Source organism: Sprattus sprattus (assembly GCF_963457725.1).
Source record: "Sprattus sprattus genome assembly, chromosome: 4".
NCBI classification, from domain to species: domain Eukaryota; kingdom Metazoa; phylum Chordata; class Actinopteri; order Clupeiformes; family Clupeidae; genus Sprattus; species Sprattus sprattus.
The window spans coordinates 20,322,909-20,341,730 of NC_137923.1; the positions used below are offsets into that span (position 1 = coordinate 20,322,909).

Sequence of the window (18,822 nt, forward strand, 5' to 3'; positions counted from 1 at the left end):
AGGTTGTGTCAAATCTTGACAGGTAGCTAACTTTTACATTGCTGGCTGGCAAGCTCAAGTTTAACCGTCAAGCTAGCTAGCGTGGTTTTTAGGAAGAATAACAGAGCGTAAGTGTGAGTATAAGTATGATCTTTTCCCAGTTATAACTTCATTAATTAATATCTGTATGTATTTAATGTTGTGGAATATAAATGAATGCCATTTCAATGTAATTATTAAAAAAGCCAATACATTCATAATCATTCATTTGTATTCATATTTTCTCATTTTTCAGTAGCCAATAGCCTACACCTTTAATGATACTGATACACAGGAGAGTGCACAGATGGTTTTATAGTCCTCAACGGTAGTCTTGCACAGTGCCACATGCAGGGATTATATCAACCATACTCTGAGGTCTAAATAGTTTCAATGATTCTTAAAAGTAGAATTTTCGTGATTTTTGATTCAAAAAGGTAATATGATATGCTGTTTGTTCCGGGTAAAATGTGATGAGCAAATATATAATTTGGACCATACATATCATTACAGCTGGATCGGATCCTTAGATTGATAAACCTTCAAGGCGCACAATCTTACAGCCAACTGTGTTATCATTGATAAGGCTCCAACATACAGTCTTTGCCAGTAACAAATTGAGTTGATAACTAACAAGTGAGGTGTTGCAGTGTCATGACAGAACTTCAGCCAGCTTGTCAATCAGCCTGAGTGAAGGAAATGTATAGTTGACAAGTTCACAAAAGTTGGCTTGGTTAGGTGATAAATTGCACACAGATTATGCAGGTATCATACAGAGTTAGGTTTCTGAATATCCTGGCATTTGTCACAAAAGCAATGCAGGTAAATGCAGATCCAAGAAGACTAAAACCTAATGGACCTCAGTGAACCTCCAGAATTTCTCATTACAAGTTTGTCCTGATGCCAATGTTACCCAACATTTGAGTGACCATGTCGGCCTGTTGTATTGTAACAGTACTGTGACCATGTATGCATAGCGTACTAGAAAAAGTGCACCATGCACATGTGGCAAGTGACATTAGACTACACCTCCGTAGGGCTGCACCTTTACGCCACGCTTACCTGAGCTGTAAACCCAAAATACCCCCCTGCGGCGGTCATATAGCTTTAGTCGGAGTTTTTTTTTTTTTTTTTCAGTTTGCCGATTTTCTGTCAACGATTCCCGGGACACTGAAACACCGGGTGCACGAAATTTGGTGGGCATGTAGCCCCACTAGATTAGCGTGGAACCATTGATTTTCGTTTTGATCCGTTGCACCCCCGTCGGACTGGACCCCTTTTAAAGAGGGTGGGGCGATTCAGTTTTCTGTGAATAAGTCGAAATCCGTAGGGCCTAGGAGGACCACTTTTTTTTGTATGTTGGTCTTAAGAGGCCACGTCAACCATTCCACTACCACTTATTTCATGTATAGCGCCACCTAGTTACAAATGTTGTAAAAAAAATGGTAATTGTAAGTTGACAAGGTCAGAACAGCACAAAATCGAAGCTGTGGGATCATTAGGGGGGTATGCAATAAATTGATTTATGTAAGGAATAACGGCCTACGAGCTGTACAGTTCTACAAAGATAATGGACGATGCGGGGCTAAGAACTCAATGACGCGCAGTCCATTATCTTTGTAGAACTGTACAGCTAGAAGGCCGTTATCCCCCTTATCTCGCGTTTACAACATCCAAAAAGGTTTTTATTATTATTATTATTATTATTTAGAATTTCCTTTATCTTTAGGAAACTTAATATGCATAATAACCTGATGAATTCTTGATTTGAAGCCTAGTGCTCCCGTTAGAGAAGTCCTTAAAAAAAAAAAAAACCCTGTTACGTTGGTTGTCAATGGTAACCATTCAAGAGCATTGATATGGAACGGCGATTTAACTTTTCTACTGGGACTACGTCCAAGGTGTCTGGTTATACGAACTTAATGTACACCCCATTAGCCAATTAGAAAACAGTATTTCGTTCCAGAGGGAGATAAATAGTTATACACCAACTGGCCTGTATTTGGCGCGACACAGGTTTCTTCGAATATCCCGAGAACCGTAGGGCCTAGGAGGGCCAAATTATTCTTGCATGTTTGTGTTAAGGGGCCATGTCAACCCATACCATAACCAGTCATTACATGTATAGCACCACCTAGTTAAAATATTAAAAAGCAAAAATGAGGTGTTTTAATTGCATATATGTCAAAGTGCTCGAAAAATTACCAAAATTTGCCAGGGACATCAAGCCTGCAACCGTCCATCTCCGGTAGAGTTTTTGTCCATGGATGGAGCAAAATGGCTCTGTAGCACCCCCTAGAACATTGCAAAAAACCCTGCGCATTGGGGTTATTTTGGCGTAGCTTGACGGAATTCGGTACACGTCTTCATCATGCTTGGACGCACCAAAAAGTCTCTTGAGGCCATGGTGGCAGGTCCACAGGAAGTCAGCCACACACACACAGTTTTTTTCTTTTCTTAAACAAGTGTGCCAGACATCATCATGTATGGGCTTTAAATAATAAAGGTTTAAGTCGGAAGGTGTGGGCGTGGCAGACCCTCCAACTTTGCCAACTTGCCAGTGCTTGCCACAAAACACAAAGTCTCTTATAACTGTTGCGTACATTGTTTGATCCAGAGACAATGTCTTAGGGTGGACGCTGGATCCGGCCCGAGCGCGTACATATGCCTGACTGATATCACCTATAGCGCCACCTGTTGGTGGTTGGAAACTTCACTTTGTTTCCACACCTTGCATGTGATTGAACTCCTCCTACAGATTTAATGGTAATGCCTTCAAACGTGGCCAGGTTACTCTTCAGCAATGGGGAATTAAAAGTTATGAGAGTCTTTTACAAAGTTTGAAGGGTGTGGGCGTGGCAGACCCTCAAACTATGCACTCTTCACAACTCCAGTCACTTATAACTTATGCATATATTGTCGAAAGTGCACGAAATTGAAAGTGGTGGATCATTATGAGACCCTCTGAATGCATGCCACGTTTCGTGCAATTTTGTCCATGGGGGGCCATACAATATTTATTTTTTATGTGACTGTACACCAACTGGCCTGTAGGTGGCCTGAAACAGTTTTCTTCTAATATCCCGAGAACTGTAGGGCTTAGGAGGGCCACATGTTTTTTGTATGTTTGTCTTAAGGGGCCATGTCCACCCATCCCATAACCACTCATTTTATGTATAGCGCCACCTAGTTAAAAATGAAAAAGCAAACATGAGGTGATGTAATTGCAGGTATCTCTGGCTGACATGTTCAAAACTGCACCATATTGCACGGTCAAAACTGCAACAGATACACACACATACACAGTAGACATTCGTATGCACATACACACACACAGTAGACATATGAGTTTGGGTCAATTCAACTTTTCGAAACAACTTTATGTGACCTGTTATAAAGAACTACATTGCAAAAGAAAAATATACCAAAACAATCCACAAAAAAGTAGTACACAAAACATTACATAACCAAATCATCAAAATCTATCACAAATAATTCCTTTAATACATAAAAATGAAACACAAACCAATTTACACACACAAAACACATAAAAACATACAAACACACTGACAACCATGACTCATTCCGTGCCAAAACCTACTGAACAGTTTGGCGGTCATATTTTGTAACGCTTTGCGTTACGTCTAGTCAGGGGTGCAACTGCCCAGTGTCAGGGGGGTATGCAGCAACAATTTTGGCGCCCCCCCCCCCCCCCCCCCCCCCACACACACACACACAGTTTTTTCCTTTTCTTCTTCTTTCTGTGCCAGACATCATCATGTATGGGCTTTAAATAATAATGGTTTATTTTAAAGTATATCAGCCACTGCATGCCTACCATAATGGTAATGGTACGCTATGGTGCATACAGTATATACTGTACACACACACACACATATATATTAGTCTAGTTATAGATTATAGTTGTTTTCCGTGCAGAAAGTGCTACACTGGGTGATTTACGGTAAGCGGTGTAGCCCCATTCCATCACAGAAACGACCAGTCGAATACGGGAACTCACTCTCACATGTTTATGTCACATGATCATAGTCGTGACGTATTGTTTCGGACTGTCAGCTGAGAGGCAGCAGGTAAGGAACCAGTGTTTTTGTCGTGTAAAACCTCTTACTCAATTACAATTTATTGTACTTTCTCCTTATACAGCTTAAGGTGTAGGGGTTTAGGGGTTAGGACACTAGAATATGAGTCGAAATCAGAGCCAGTTCGCTTGATAGGGTTAGTTCGCCGTTTACACTAGCTAGCATGCGCTTACTACACTATGCTATGTTGCCTCACATTAAGTAGCATTGGCTCTTTTTCTAGATTTAGGGGCAACCGTTATATTCTATACAAGTAGGCTATTTGAGCTGACATTTAGTCAAGTAGTTAGTACAAGTATGCACGTTGTTGTTCAATGTCCTTGTCACAACTTAAACAGTGGTTGTACGAAGGTATATTCAAAGCTTGTCATTGCTTACTAGCTATACCAAGCTAGCAAATGTAAGATAGATTAACGGTAGGTGTCTTTCCAGAGAACGATTGTTCTTATTATTGTTTTATAAAACAATTTCTTGGTCTAGGTGTTTTGGATAAAACTCTGACTACTGTAAGTTCAAAATGGACATCCGAGGGGCTGTTGATGCTGCAGTTCCTACGAACATCATTGCAGCGAAAGCGGCCGAAGTGCGCGCTAACAAGGTCAACTGGCAGTCCTATCTCCAGTAAGTTGGAAATCCAAATAGTAAATATAACTTTCTTAATGCTTCAGTAATCTTGTTTGCTTAATCATTTAGACTTTGGGAATTTGTAATATCCATGTGATAATGTTGAGAAGAAATAGGCGATGTAACTAGCCTACGTCATGGGCCACAGTTCACCATTAAGCTAGCTATATGTACATATCCTATCTATCTACTACAGTTAAGAGACACTGGCCTTCATCAGACTTATTTTTTTTTTCAGACGTCTTGTATGTTGGTTACGTTTACCGAAATCGGTGTGTTTTTATAGTATTAAATGGCCTAGAAAATGTTTTACACCTTAAACATCAGTCTCTCAGATGTTATGCAGCATTATTTACATTTGCCTGGACATTTGTCTTGTAATACTGTAGTGTGTGGTTCATTTTTCTTTTTACAATGCATCTTTACTGTGACTTGACGCACAAAGTATGCCAGACATTTGTAGAGATAGTGCTATGGTTACTCAATCATCCTCTTCAATTAGGATCTGCATGCGAAAATCCAGACTCAGTTTAAGTTAGGTTATTACAGTATAGAAAGAACATAGTGAACAAAGCTTGGTTGATATTCTTACTCTACTTAGATAACATCCTCTTTTACATTAACAGTGGAAAATATAGAATGCTGTTATTTCCTCTGTGTCTACAACACTGGAATTTTTGAATATTCAGCAGTGACACACATGCCAGCTGTGTGTTAGTGGGGTTTTAAACTTCCTCATTTCTCTTAAAATTAGAAGCTCTCTCCCTTCCTTGATTTAAAACTCCAAGCTGAAACATGGAATCATGTTTGCATTTTTTAATTATAAACATGCTCATCGTTACATTTGTTGAAGTGATACTCCTCAAAATGCACCGCTCACTGTTCTCTCCTGGTATTAACATGTCTTTGATGATTCAATCACAAGTGGACAGCCCTAAGTGTTCACGACTGCCTTTAGAATGGATCTCACTTCCCTGCTCAGAACGAGATTTTCATTTCCATTTGCAAAGACCCCCCCAACTTCATTCACTTTTCCCCCTTGCGCTAAAAAAACCCCTCAAAGGGCTTTCATATTGATATTGGAAGACATCTAGCTTAAGAAAACCTGCCATGCATATAACATAACAATGCAACTTGAAGATTGATGAAAAGAGCATTAATGTTAGCCTAATAGGCCTATCACCTTGGGCCCAATGTAGTGTAGGTGAAACCGGGGTTATTACATTAGTTTAATTAAATCAGTCTCATGCAATTTAATAATCATTAAATTAAGTATTTACTATTTTATAATTAAATTACTAAAATAATGGATAGCTCTAGTTGTACCACTATGCTACAGTCTAAGTATGGTATCACAATACTATCGTACTACATCATCACTTCACTACAAAGTCTATCAAACTTCATGGAACAACTAGAGAAGTGAAGGCAATTGGAGTACTTGATGGCGGAAAATGGCTTTCAGTGGAATATTGGAACAACAACAGACAAGACAATTGTTTAAGTCTAAAACTATTTATTTAAAGTAACAGACAGTAATTAGTGGCTTATACTAGTCACATTAACAACTGATTATAACAATGATCAAGGCACAAAGTGGAGTTGGGAATACAGAGGAGGAGAGTGGAGAAAGGAGAGTGAGAGGGAGGCTATGCGCAAACGCACAGGCGATAGATTTTATGTGCTCTTGCTTAGCGTTAAACAGTGTTTTACGGAATTCCAAGGACAGCGCGGCACGCAGATCCGAGTGAGATATCCGTGTCCTTTTTCCTGCAACTCGTCAGTTGAACTCGCGGAGGCCTTGTTGGATGTCCGATAGGTTTAGAAGGATGTAAAGTTCTGTGTCGACGTGGAGAAACGAATAAGGGAAGCCGGTCGCCTTATCCTACTCAGAACACCACTGGGCTGCAGTATAATTCTACCGGTATAACTTAGGTTGCAAGTTGTTTTAAAGGGGAAATTGCGTCACCCTTTTATTACTTTGCTGTGACCAATACGGGGTCACTGAAATATAGATAAGGAATGAAATGTGATGAGGGAATTGTGGGTAATGTAGTCTATGTCCCATCCACTTACAGTTGTCAGATGATATGATGGTATGGTGTGATTTTCAGATATTCAAGCACTCTGGTGTTCAAATTAAATCTGGATTACTGTTAACCTTGTTTTTTCTTCTTATGAAACTGCTGATGTGCTGTGTGTCTTTTTAGCTACAGAAAGATAACATTAGTTTAGGATTTTTTTCTAACTAGCTAGCTCATCTTACATCTGAAATTTGATTAAACATTGAAAGAGACCATGCTTGGAGTCTATGGGATTTCTGTTTGTGTTTACTCACCCTATAGGCAACTAGGAAGCACAGGAGAGTGCTTAGAGCTACTAAAGCTTAATTCATAGTACTCCGATTCACGGAGTTGGAAACAGCCTCTCCGATTTTAACCGCTCTCTCGGAGCCCTCTCCGAGCACCTTGGAGAGGGTAGTATAAATTTAGTAGTATAAATTCCGCTTAAGACTCAACTTTTGATCGGATCACCCAAGAAGCATCTTGATGCCAGGCTTGTGATATGTGTTCTCTCAGGGGCCAGATGATTTCAGGGGAAGACTGTGAATTCATCAAGAAGTTTGAGGTGGCTGTCTCCGAGGAGAAACAGGCGATTCTCACCAATGAAGGCCATCAGGTAAAACACTGATGCTCAGTACCACACAAGGTTCTTAAGTAATGTAAGTAAGGTTTTTTGTGCCAAGTTTAAAAAAAGAAGAAAGCTTCTTCCACTTCATGTCAATGCAAAAAGTTGGACAAGAGAAATTAATTTGGTTCCAGTTGCGGTCTGTAGTGCCTTGAAAGTGCACTCCGTCACTCTCTGGCTCATTTGTCCCTTTTGGAGTCATTATATCATTAACCTGCACGATTGCTACCCATACTCTTACAAGATGTGCTTTCTTGCTTTTTGTGCATTTTGGTGCTGAAAATGTTATGTAGGGAATATACAATTATTATTTTTTTTTTTAATAAACTTACAACCCCATGAATACCACCAACCTCTGATTTTAGATTTCTCTGAGAATATAAAGAATATCTTTGTGGGCTTATTTGTAGTCATTCATCAAATCCTCTCCCTGTATACCACATAAAGTTATGGTTGCTGTGTCTGCTGTACATCTGTAGTGCCAGCTGGGCTGTTGTTGGTGTTTTGTAGGGTTTTTTCTTGTTTTCTTTAGCCCGCTAGATTTAGACCAAAACTCCATAACACTGCTTTAGGTATTCAAGTAGGCCATGGCCTACAGCAGGTTTAAACTAATCAGTTAAGATATACAACTTTCCCCCATGTTTTAGTGTGTGTGTGTGTGTGTGTCTCTCTCTCTCTCTCTCTCTCTCTCTCTCTCTCTCCCTCTCTCTCTCTCTCTCTCTCTCTCCCCCTCTCTCTCTCTCTCTCTCTCTTCTGTGCTCACCTCGACATGACATACAAATGGCATCTATGATTTTTACTTCAAAGTTTGCTGATAGATTATTGTTGCTAATGCTGGCAACTTGAGTTTGTTCCCTGCTTTTGGATTGATTCAGTTTGTTTTGATGTCTAGTGTGCAAAAACGTTCCTGAACCTAATGGCCCATATCTCAAAGGAACAGACGGTCCAGTACATCCTGACACTGATCGATGATACTCTGCAGGTAGGTTAAATGCAAGTGTATGTATGTATGCTGTGTATGTGTGTGTGTGTATATTAGTTAAACCATACTGGAAAGTGTGTCCTGTCTTGGTTTTGCCCTGGTTCTGGTCGAATTCGGAAGGCTCACCTCTTTCCATGAAAATCTGCAGTGTAATGTGTGAGTGTGAGTGTGTGTGTGTGTGTGTGTGTGTGTGTGTGTGTGTGTGTGTGTGTGTGTGTGTGTGTGTGTGTGTGTGTGTGTGTGTGTGTGTGTGTGTGTGTGTGTGTGTGTGTGTGTGTGTGTGTGTGTGTGTGTGTGTGTGTATGTGTGTATGTGTGTGTGTGTGTGTGTGTGTGTGTGTGTGTGTAAAATCCACTCTCGGGTGATGTTTGGCACAACTCTGTGAGGATGGTCCATGTAACCTAGTAACTGGTAGCATGTCAGCACAAAGGAAAAGACGCTATGAGAATCATGCTGAACCATTTTCTATGGCTGGTTTAAAAATCTAAAGCATTTAACTGTAACTGTCATGAGTGGCAGATCAGAATATGCTGCTGGGCAGAAATAATGGTTTATTTGTTGAACCTCAGGGAACATAGCTTTTAAATGGTGAAACTAATTACAAGGCTTATGAAAATCTGAGAAGGGAATAGGAAAATGTAAAAGATGTTGTAGCCTCCAACAGATTGCATTGTAAGGAGCCACATTATGTTTAGGGAATGGTTCTCAATTGTCATTAATGTTCAGGATGTACAAATTGATCAATTTTTAAAAGTTAATTAGCAAGTCATTAAGATAAGGGTTTGTACTCAAGGTGTCCTGCAAAAATTGTTACTGCAGTGTGAGATGACAAAAAAATAATTGGAATGATGATGTGTTGCTAAAAAAAAGTTCAGCGTAGGGGTTAACTGTGTGGAATGTAACAGCCATGTATTTACTTTTAACATTTTCAGATGTGACCGACTCAAATGTGCTCTGCAGCAGAAATGTTCTGACACCTAGTCATGAATGTTATGTCATAAGCAGGCAATCTAGGCTAGCCTGCTATCTTGGTTCTAAATCTCATATCCGGCCAGTTTCAATCTCAGAATTGCAGTTCTCTTATGAGCGCTAGTGTGTATACATCCTTGTAAGTCGCTTTGGATAAAAGCGTCTGTTAAATGACTAAATGTAAATGTACCTATGGATTGATCCTGTAAGATGGCTGTTTGGAATCGGCCATAAGTGTTGTCCAAGGATATTCGGTCTTCCTGCTGTTTTCTAACTTTAGCATGCATCTTCTCTTCTAAATCTTAGGAAAACCATCAGCGGGTGAACATCTTCTTTGACTATGCGAAGAAGACCAAGAACACTGCCTGGTCCTATTTTCTTCCTATGTTGAATCGCCAGGATCTTTTCACTGTTCACATGGTGAGTGGTTTTCCTTTTTTGGTAGATCATTAAAGCCTTTTTCATATTGCAGAGGTAACAGTCCTGAAACCGAAGTTTGATTTTGTTTTTAGTCCCTCATGCCTCTCTCTCATGCACTTCTTCTGGTCTGGTCCTGCCATCAACCGTCATACCATTGTTTCCTCCTTTACTACCAGAACACTTATGGGCGCTCATGATGGCTTAAAACAAACTGAATTAAACATAAAGACACTCTCTCTGAAGACCCTCTCCAGTCTAGGTCACCATGCTCTGTACCAACAAAGGGCCTCCGTGCCATCCTGGCACTAATTAAGTGTGGTTCCCTGCCAGACAGATAGTGTTGCAGGGGTGGTCAGGGACTCTTTGAGGTGACCTACTGCAACATTGTGTTGAAGATGACATCCGGGCAGAGGGGTTTGTGCACGTCCTAATTGAGGCCGATAAATCACTCCATCTGAGCTATGTAGAAGTCATGCAGTCAGAGCCTGTCCAGGCAGCATGTCGCCAGCTCTCAGTCCATGTAGCCTCAAGAGAGGAGGATTTTCAAGGGCAAACATCATGCAGATAGTTTTCAGCAACGGTGCAAATTGGTCCTGCAGTTTTTGCCTACTTAATGAAATGGAATAAATCTCTGGTATGCAGAGTGTCATCTGCCCAGAGACGGAGAGGTCCTGCCCCAGCTGTGGGGTGGGAGTGGGGAGGGAATACAAATGGGATGGCTGCAGATTTGCACACTGCTCACTTCCAGGCGTAAATGCACAGCGGGATTATACACACTAATAATACAGCTAAGGGACGCTTTAGATCCCAAATATCCCAAGGCTCAAACTCAGGAGGGAGGTAAGACTGGCTGGATGCCTTCATGAAAATCCATCTTAAAATATCCCCATCAGTCAAAGATGTCATTAAAATGAAAGTCAGCAGTCCAGTTGAGTCCAATGAGAAAAGCATTCATACTAATAATCAGCAACAATATTGCTTTATTTGAATAAACATTTGTGTCCATATCTACGAAAGGGTGAATAGCCTGCATTTTACTGGTTAGTGTTTAAGCCCTAAACACCTGTTAAACATGGCTTGTACGTGGCTGTTAGCTGGCCATGTCTAACTTGGCTCATCGCTCAACATGAATCACCCGCTGCATGAGCCCTTATTCTATTGGCTTAGCCAGATCTGTACGTTGTGGCCACATTATAGCTATATATATATATTAGGGATGGGAAGATTCACCGGTTCGCATCGATGCACCGGCATAAAAGCTCACGATGCGATGGCCCGGATCAAAAAAGTGTGCACCGGATACAATGTGGAATGAATCGCGATGCATCGTTTCTAACATTTTTGCATCGGTATAATCCGAATATAAGACCAATAATTTTATATTTAGATAGATTCTTCCTCTCTAACTGTTTCTTAAGCGCGCTCTCACCTCCACTGCTGTCAATGGCCGATTCTCGTGAAGTCTATAATTTTCTAAAATCTCTCTCTGCCTGCAATACCGCTCTCTGCCTCTACGCAACTTAATTAAGTGCAACTTCGGCGCTCTCACAGGCAAAGACAGTGGGATAAATTACTGTTAACGGTGTTTTTTGACTGGAAGTCTCCAGAAATCTGTTACCTTATTGAACGAAATTAAAAACAGTGAACGTGCCGTTCAGAGTCACCAGAATGAACACGTTCACAGTATCGTTCATCAGGCAGTAATACAGTAGCCTACGTTCAGTTCACGTTCACCAACATTATGAACGAGTTCAGACACAACTCTGGCGATTGATCCACGTTTCAAAAAACCTGACCTTCTTGGAAGACCACGGCACCAAGACAAGATATTCATTAAGATAATAGCAGAGGCGGTGATGATAGAGGAAGAGGTAGGATTATACTCCATATAGCCTTCCGTAGCTAAACTCTCTATTTGTTACTTGAATGTACCTGTATCTTCCTCAAATTGGAAAAGGAAATCTAGCAGCTAGTCTCCATTATACTGATTTTTGTCAGGACCAGGCAGATGAAACAGAATTTGACAGGAGCCCACACAAAAAGGAAGAGAGAGGTTTGTTCTGATAGGAACTGTGCCAAAAGTGATAAAACAATGCTTTCAGCCTAGGCAAAGAGCAACCTGTCCATCCCAGCAACAAGTGTTCCCTCTGAAAGAGTGTTCAGCACAACTGGTGACATAGTTACAGCACAGCACAGTTTGCTTTGTTTCATCCTGATCATGTGGATCAACTCATATTCCTAAAGAAAAACCTTAAAATAGGACAAATTAGTTAAATTTAGTGTGTGAGGCAGTTGATCCACTGGTTTAGGATGGAGAAAACTGTGTTGTGACTGGCAGGTATAGTTAAAAAAAAAAAATTACATTCAGAGACCACTAACACACACACATACACACATAGGTACATGTTATACTTTGTCAGAGACCTTGTTAATGATTTGTTGTATGACAAATAAATGAATCATTATGTACCATATTAAATTGCATAGAATTATATTATTTTGCATCGCATCTCGTTGAATCGCATCGTGTCGAATCGCACTGCATCGCAATAGGGGTGAATCGTATCGTATCGCATTAGTGGCTGCTTTTATGTATCTTGAATGTATCGGATCGTTGGCAGTGCATCGAGATGTGTATCGCATCGTCCTCAGTGATGAGAAGCACATCCCTAATATATATACAGTGTATATAGTCTGAAAAAAGCTATGGTCTTTGTGTTAGTCACATGCCTTGAATGCCTTGATCTATTGGATGTTCCTAAGAGTAAAATGTAGACGTGAGTGATGTGTGTGTAGATGCAGTTTCATTCTTTTTGTTGAAACAAAAGCTACTCATAGTCGCTGTACCAGAAAGACTTTCATCAGCCAAGCAATACAGTCCCACAGAGTTCTCATTACTTTCAAACAACCGTCTGAAACCGTCATGTTCCCACAATGATTACACCCCTCATGCTGCCTTTGCTTCTTTATACTGAACTTAACAGAGGTGGCATACTGATGCCCCAGTGGGCCCTTTTTCATAGCAATCTGGTGTGACATTTAACATAGCATCTAGCTTAATTTATAATGCCACACCACTTGGAACTCAGGTATTTTCAACTCACCAGATTGCACTAGAATAGCAATTGAAGTCATAGTTCTAACTCAGAAACTCTGAGAAAAACTATCTTCGGAGTCTGTGAGAAGCGCCATTTAATCTATTTGACCTTCTAACAGAAACTAACAAAGGCCAACAGATAGAAGGATAATCCATTGATGAGTTATGACCACATTAATGGGTTTGCATTTGACTTGAACACATTAAAGTCGGAGCTGGGAATTCCGAGTTGCCTCAAATGTGCCTTAACAATGCATTGAAAATAAACCTTTCATACTACTTAACAATGTTCAAACTCAAGCAAAGTTGGTGTGCATAATGTTCAATATGTTAATGCTTACAGGGCTCAAAATTAACTTTAAAAAGTAGTAAACTCTAAAAAGGCAATTCTGAGTTGTGAGAAGATCTTTGCTGTGATTTATGGCTAAGTGAGAATAGCAATACGTTATCGATTCTAGAGTGTTTACTTGTTACATTGTTCTGCCTCCTGTGGCTCCCTCCACTGCAGGCTTTTTTTTATACAAAATGGCGAGGCAGAATAACCTGAAAAACAATGTCTAAAAGCCTTCTAATGACTGCCTTGTGAGTTCATATGCTTAGCTTAGATTGTTTGTTTTGTTTGTTTCATTGGCCTTGTGTTTTGTTTTTTATTTCTATCTTAGGCTGCAAGGATCATTGCCAAGCTGGCAGCCTGGGGAAGAGATCTGATGGAAGGCAGTGACTTAAACTATTACTTCAACTGGATCAAGACTCAGCTTAGCTCACAGGTACAATATACGACTTTGATTTATCAAAAGTTCAGGTGATTTAATTTTATACCAGCCACCTGGATATTTATCTGGCTCACCTAGATGTATTCCTTTTGCCAAAGGATAGGTTCATATTCCCCAGAAATCCATTATTTAGTCAATCAAATGATGTTGCCTCTTTGTGATGATTTGAAGCACTTTCTGTGCCAAACATTGAAAAGGATTTGTCCTCAAAGAACACGAGGACTTTTAAACTTGCTTGTGTTTAGAAACCAACAGCTCTTCAGAGCTCACCTTGAACAGTTTCTTTCTCCTGAGGCAGCCTCTGTGGGAGAGCCCAGACACACTGCTGACTCTTTTATAACTACAGCCAGAGCCTTTAGAGCAAACCTTTGAGTATCACAATCTCCTTTGCACACTTTTCAGGACTGTGTTAATGGCTTTAAAGAAGCCTCAAAATAAGTGTCTTCATCCCTCTGAAACCCATTGCACCCACAGCTGTCACTGTCTGTGTAAAGTACTGTATATGTGAAGGTTGTCTTTTTGTGTTTGGAGACATTTGTGTGAAATGATGTGTGATAAGGGACATTGGTTCCAAATTTCCTGTCTGAATACTATGTGGGAGGGCTGTAGTCTGAGTGAGTATAATAGAGAAAGATTGCTAAAGGAATTACTCTTACAGCCCACCTCAGACGTAATCCCAGTCTTTTAAACTGATTACTTAAATTACTTAAATTGCACCAAAATGTGTCCTCTCCAGGGCCTGCTGAGGATGGGTAATAGCTTTTTAGGGGGAAAGAAATCTTTTATTTTTTTTATCTTTTCCGCTAGAAACTACATGGTACAGGTCCAGACACAGGAACAGGAACCATCTCCCCTAGTGAAGTGAGTAACTGCTCGGAGGCCTCGAAATGGCAGACAGGCCTCTGTGTGCCGGGATCACCTGTAAGATCTCAAGGAGCAAGTCTATCTGTTTCCTCTTCTGAGAAATGCTGCATTAACATTCACTCTCTCCAACGTGTCATTCTATTATATTTCCTGCCTGACTTTCTCTCACAGAAAAGTTACTAAAGCACTTGATTCCTCTTCTTTTACTCTGCAACAGTGACCCATGCTTGAAGCATTTGACTATGGCAAAGGAACTGACAAAACAACATTAATTTATACTATTGATACTTGTTCTGCTAGATATTTGACGCTCTTTTGCATACTGGGCCCACTTGTAATACCATGGTGCTTCTATCGCATGAGGGGAACAAAGGAAGCACAGCACCATAAAGAGACTTGTATCAGTCATACACATCTGCCACAAACCAGTTTGCTAGTTTTTATATTTTGCGAAATTGCTCCCATTTCATCACATCACTTGAGGTGTTTTTCTTACGCTGCTAATAGTGTATGGCACGTACTCCATGCCTCTCAAGAGACTTAGTTAGCAGTACTTCACCATCTGTGCCTCTGTTTTAGTTTTTTAGTTTTAGCACGCTCTAGGATTTCACCCATGTTTTGTTTCATCATCTTCCACTCCACTGCTAACAGATTACTTGGGTCCTCTCTCCTTTCCTGACTCTCAGCTACCCACCTGCTAAACCTCTCTAATAATAATGTTTCTCTTAGCATTTCATAGGGGCCTGTGCTTTCTCTGTGCTGTGGACTGCTTTCTCTGCTGTAGCATGTCTTTTCACTGTTAAGCTCCCGGGGATTGCTTGCACGCTGTTTAATGCACTCCCAGTGGATGCAGTTTGCATCAGGTTCTTTGTTCTTGCAGCTGTGTCCTTTTGGACTTTGATAGTTTTCACAAATGTTTGCCTGGTTGAATTGTGGCTGACGGCTCTGGCACACCTCACTCAAGTGTCCCCCCACTCACTGTATGTTTGTGTTCTGTCCTTAGAGCTCCCAGTATGTTCAGTGCGTTGCTGGGTGCCTTCAGTTGATGTTGAGGGTTAACGAGTACAGGTTTGCGTGGGTTGAAGCTGATGGTGTTAACTGGTGAGTTATAATGTATGGTACCATATTAATGGTTTTGCGTATCTGTACTTATATATGCGTGTCATAAATAAGCTTTTATAAATTATAATTCTCTTAGATTTGTGACTAATCAGTAGTGCAGTCATTCTGAATGTTTTTTTTATATATACTTATTTATATATAATTATATGAATTATACATGTTGCAGTTATGATAGCCATCCTTTTTAATTGCTTGAATTAATGATCCACATATTCAGAGTTGCTACTGAATAAACCAATACTTTTCGGCATACCTAGTTGAAATGAAAATTGAAATGAAAGACCTAGTGAAACAGAACATAACATCATTAGAATCCATTAAAGTGTGCAGAGTCAAGGCTTCACCTCTGGACTCCCAAGAAGAACCCAAGGTTTTGTTAAGTTTAATTTTCAGTTGGTTCTGAAACGGTTACTAAAGGTTTCTTGTCGGATTGCAGCTGTTGTCCTGAAGTGTTATTTAAACATCAGTGGCGTCCTATTTAAAGTAAATGTCTGGGGATATTTCCCATCGGTCAACGCTCTGCTCTTCCCCTTTCTACAGCATTACAGCGGTACTGAGCAACAAGTGTGGCTTCCAGCTGCAGTACCAGATGATCTTCTGCGTATGGCTGCTAGCCTTCAGCCCTCAGCTTTGCGAGCAGCTTCGCCGCTATAACGTGGTGCCCGCCCTCTCCGACATCCTCCAGGAGTCTGTCAAGGAGAAGGTGACGCGCATCATTTTGGCAGCTTTCAGGGTAAGTGGGACAGTCCTCGTCCATCACTGCGTGTCCACTTATTACAAACAAACATGGCATCCCTGACTTTATATGGTGGCCTCATATTTTTGTGGCAGAATAAATGAAAACATTATCTTAGGAAAACAAAGATGCAATTGAAAATGTGAATTATTGTTTGGAATTGGTATGATTCAAGTAAAAACTGTATGGCAAAATGAAGGACAAAACAATACCATCAGCTGAAAACAGGCATAACTGAGCTTTGCCAATAGGCCCAATCATTTTCACAGATGTTAAAATATCCTATTCTGTTTCCTATTTGCAATTTTGTTGTCTTGTCCATCTTAATAAATACTCCCAACATTCTCAAGACTTGAGGCTAAGCTTACCAACAGTTTTCCATTTTCCATTATAATCTGTAATGTGTCTATGTGGGTCACAAAAACATCACCTTTAGCAATGTTGATGGAGAGTGCTCATATGGAACACATTATGCACTGTGTGAGTTCACTGCTGCAGGCCCTTAAGCTGTTTTTGTTGAGGGGGCTTTTGAATGTACTTTTTGGCAGTTGGCGACCCTACTTAACATAAAAATGGTACGCTTCACCTATAAGCTGTGGTTGGGGACGAAAGGGGGAGAGAATTGCAGGAAAGTGGTATTCTTCACACCTCCAGATGAGAGCAGCTTATGAAACATGGAAGGGACGTCATTACCACTACTGTGCAGTACGTAGTCATTTCGTCTGGTCAACCACGTTTGTGTGGTTGAGTAATCATTGTCATCATCATGCCCAATGTTTGTTTTTGGGGGGGACAGCATGTTGTCTCCATGAAGGGAAGAAACCGCAGTTCTACCGCCCCTGATGGTGGGCTACAGTACAATGCTTAACTCCACCAATACCTATGTGTTCCAATGACAAAGTAGCCTATTGTCCACGTCTTTCCATCTACATTGTTTCCCTATGATGATATTTGCACAATGTTTGTTTCCGCCTAGGAATTAGTTGTTAAAACGTCATTCTTCTATATCGTAAGGTGGCATGGATGCACTTGGGAATTAAGTGATTTGACAGCTGGATTGAGACCAGCTGCAGTACCTGAATCACGCCCATTTTCGTATAGTGAAGCTGAGTTTACGGTATAGCGTCGTTTGCCAGGCAACTTAGTTTAACCTACCAGTGTTTTATAATTTCTTGTAACTGTTAAATTGAAAGTTTTGACAGGAAGGCCCTGTGGTGCTGTTGGTTGTACAACCCGACAATATTTTAGCCTTTATGTCAGATATAAGAATGAGAACAGGTGATGAGGAAAAGAAGGAATAGGAAAGCATGAGTGTTAATCAGGGCAGGAATTTCACCGGCGGCTCTTCTAGTTTAGACAATGCAATGCTATTTTGCATTCTTGTTAGTCAAATTAGGCTTGTTAATTCTAGTGCTTATGTTACCAATACGATAAATTATCCTAGTGTGAATGATATAAAGAGGTGTTCCGTCATCCAAACATTGCAGAATAAACATTGAGTCTATGTACACCTAGAATGTCATAAACGTTTCAAAAAAGCGCTGCACTTTGGCACATTACCTCCAGAGGTTTAAATAGTAGGAGAAGAGTGCAGTGAGTCAAACGCGCCTCTAGTGAAAGTATCACATGTCATGTCGCTATATTGATGTCGTAGTTCACATGCACAACGTCCAATACGTCAAGCATACCATCAGGGTTTTTCCTGGGTCAAAATGGCTCTTCGGTGCTCCCAAAAAAAAAATGTGCGCGCTATGCGCGCACAGTCTGTGTTTCCTATCAGCAGAAATCAATGTTTTGGTTTTTTTACATTTCATAAATGATGGAGGCTATGCTTGAGGTTATCATTTTGCTTCCACTTTAAATTAAAATAGATAGGCTAATATATTGACAATAGTCCAAGCCCCATGGTGCTATCATGTATGGTTCAAAGATTCAAGATCAAGGTTTACCTCGTATATGCAAACTACTGAAATCTATATCAATAGAATCTAGAACTAACCAGTGGTCAGAAATGGAACATACGAATTATGAAAGTCAAGTTTATCTATTATTACTATTCATGTTTATTATACAAACCTACATACCATTATTTTCACCAATGGAGGCTGCGTTGGAAATCAATACTCAAACTTTTGACAGTATTTTGAGTGGAAATTGAATGTGCATTTGTACAGGTGTATTCGTGTACGTCGGGCTGGCCCTCGCAGTGGAACGACAGTTTTCAACCGCACCGGTTTATCAATAATAATATTATTATATTCGAGATGCAACACAAACGAGTTGAGCTTTCAAAACCAATGCTGTTGTCTGCCTTCCCGAGGCCCCGCCGTTCTACTGGTACTCGTTTAAACGCGTAGACAAATCAAGTAATAGCCTACACCTGTGTAAGTTCTCAACATAGCAGATATTTTAATAAATTGAAAGCCATG

General features: G+C 40.4%; 1 protein-coding gene across 1 annotated transcript in view; it reads left to right on the forward strand.

Annotated features, from left to right (window-relative positions):
- The first annotated feature begins 4,019 nt into the window (after nucleotides 1-4,019).
- atp6v1h (ATPase H+ transporting V1 subunit H) overlaps nucleotides 4,020-18,822 on the forward strand; it is a 33,818-nt gene continuing 19,015 nt past the window's right edge. The window contains exons 1-9 of the mRNA XM_080837856.1: nucleotides 4,020-4,109; nucleotides 4,599-4,739; nucleotides 7,322-7,421; nucleotides 8,323-8,412; nucleotides 9,688-9,801; nucleotides 13,561-13,665; nucleotides 14,479-14,532; nucleotides 15,539-15,636; nucleotides 16,198-16,390. Of these exons, the coding sequence (XP_080693982.1) occupies nucleotides 4,636-4,739; nucleotides 7,322-7,421; nucleotides 8,323-8,412; nucleotides 9,688-9,801; nucleotides 13,561-13,665; nucleotides 14,479-14,532; nucleotides 15,539-15,636; nucleotides 16,198-16,390 (858 nt within the window). The 5' untranslated portion in view covers nucleotides 4,020-4,109; nucleotides 4,599-4,635. The remainder of the gene's footprint in view (nucleotides 4,110-4,598; nucleotides 4,740-7,321; nucleotides 7,422-8,322; nucleotides 8,413-9,687; nucleotides 9,802-13,560; nucleotides 13,666-14,478; nucleotides 14,533-15,538; nucleotides 15,637-16,197; nucleotides 16,391-18,822) is intronic.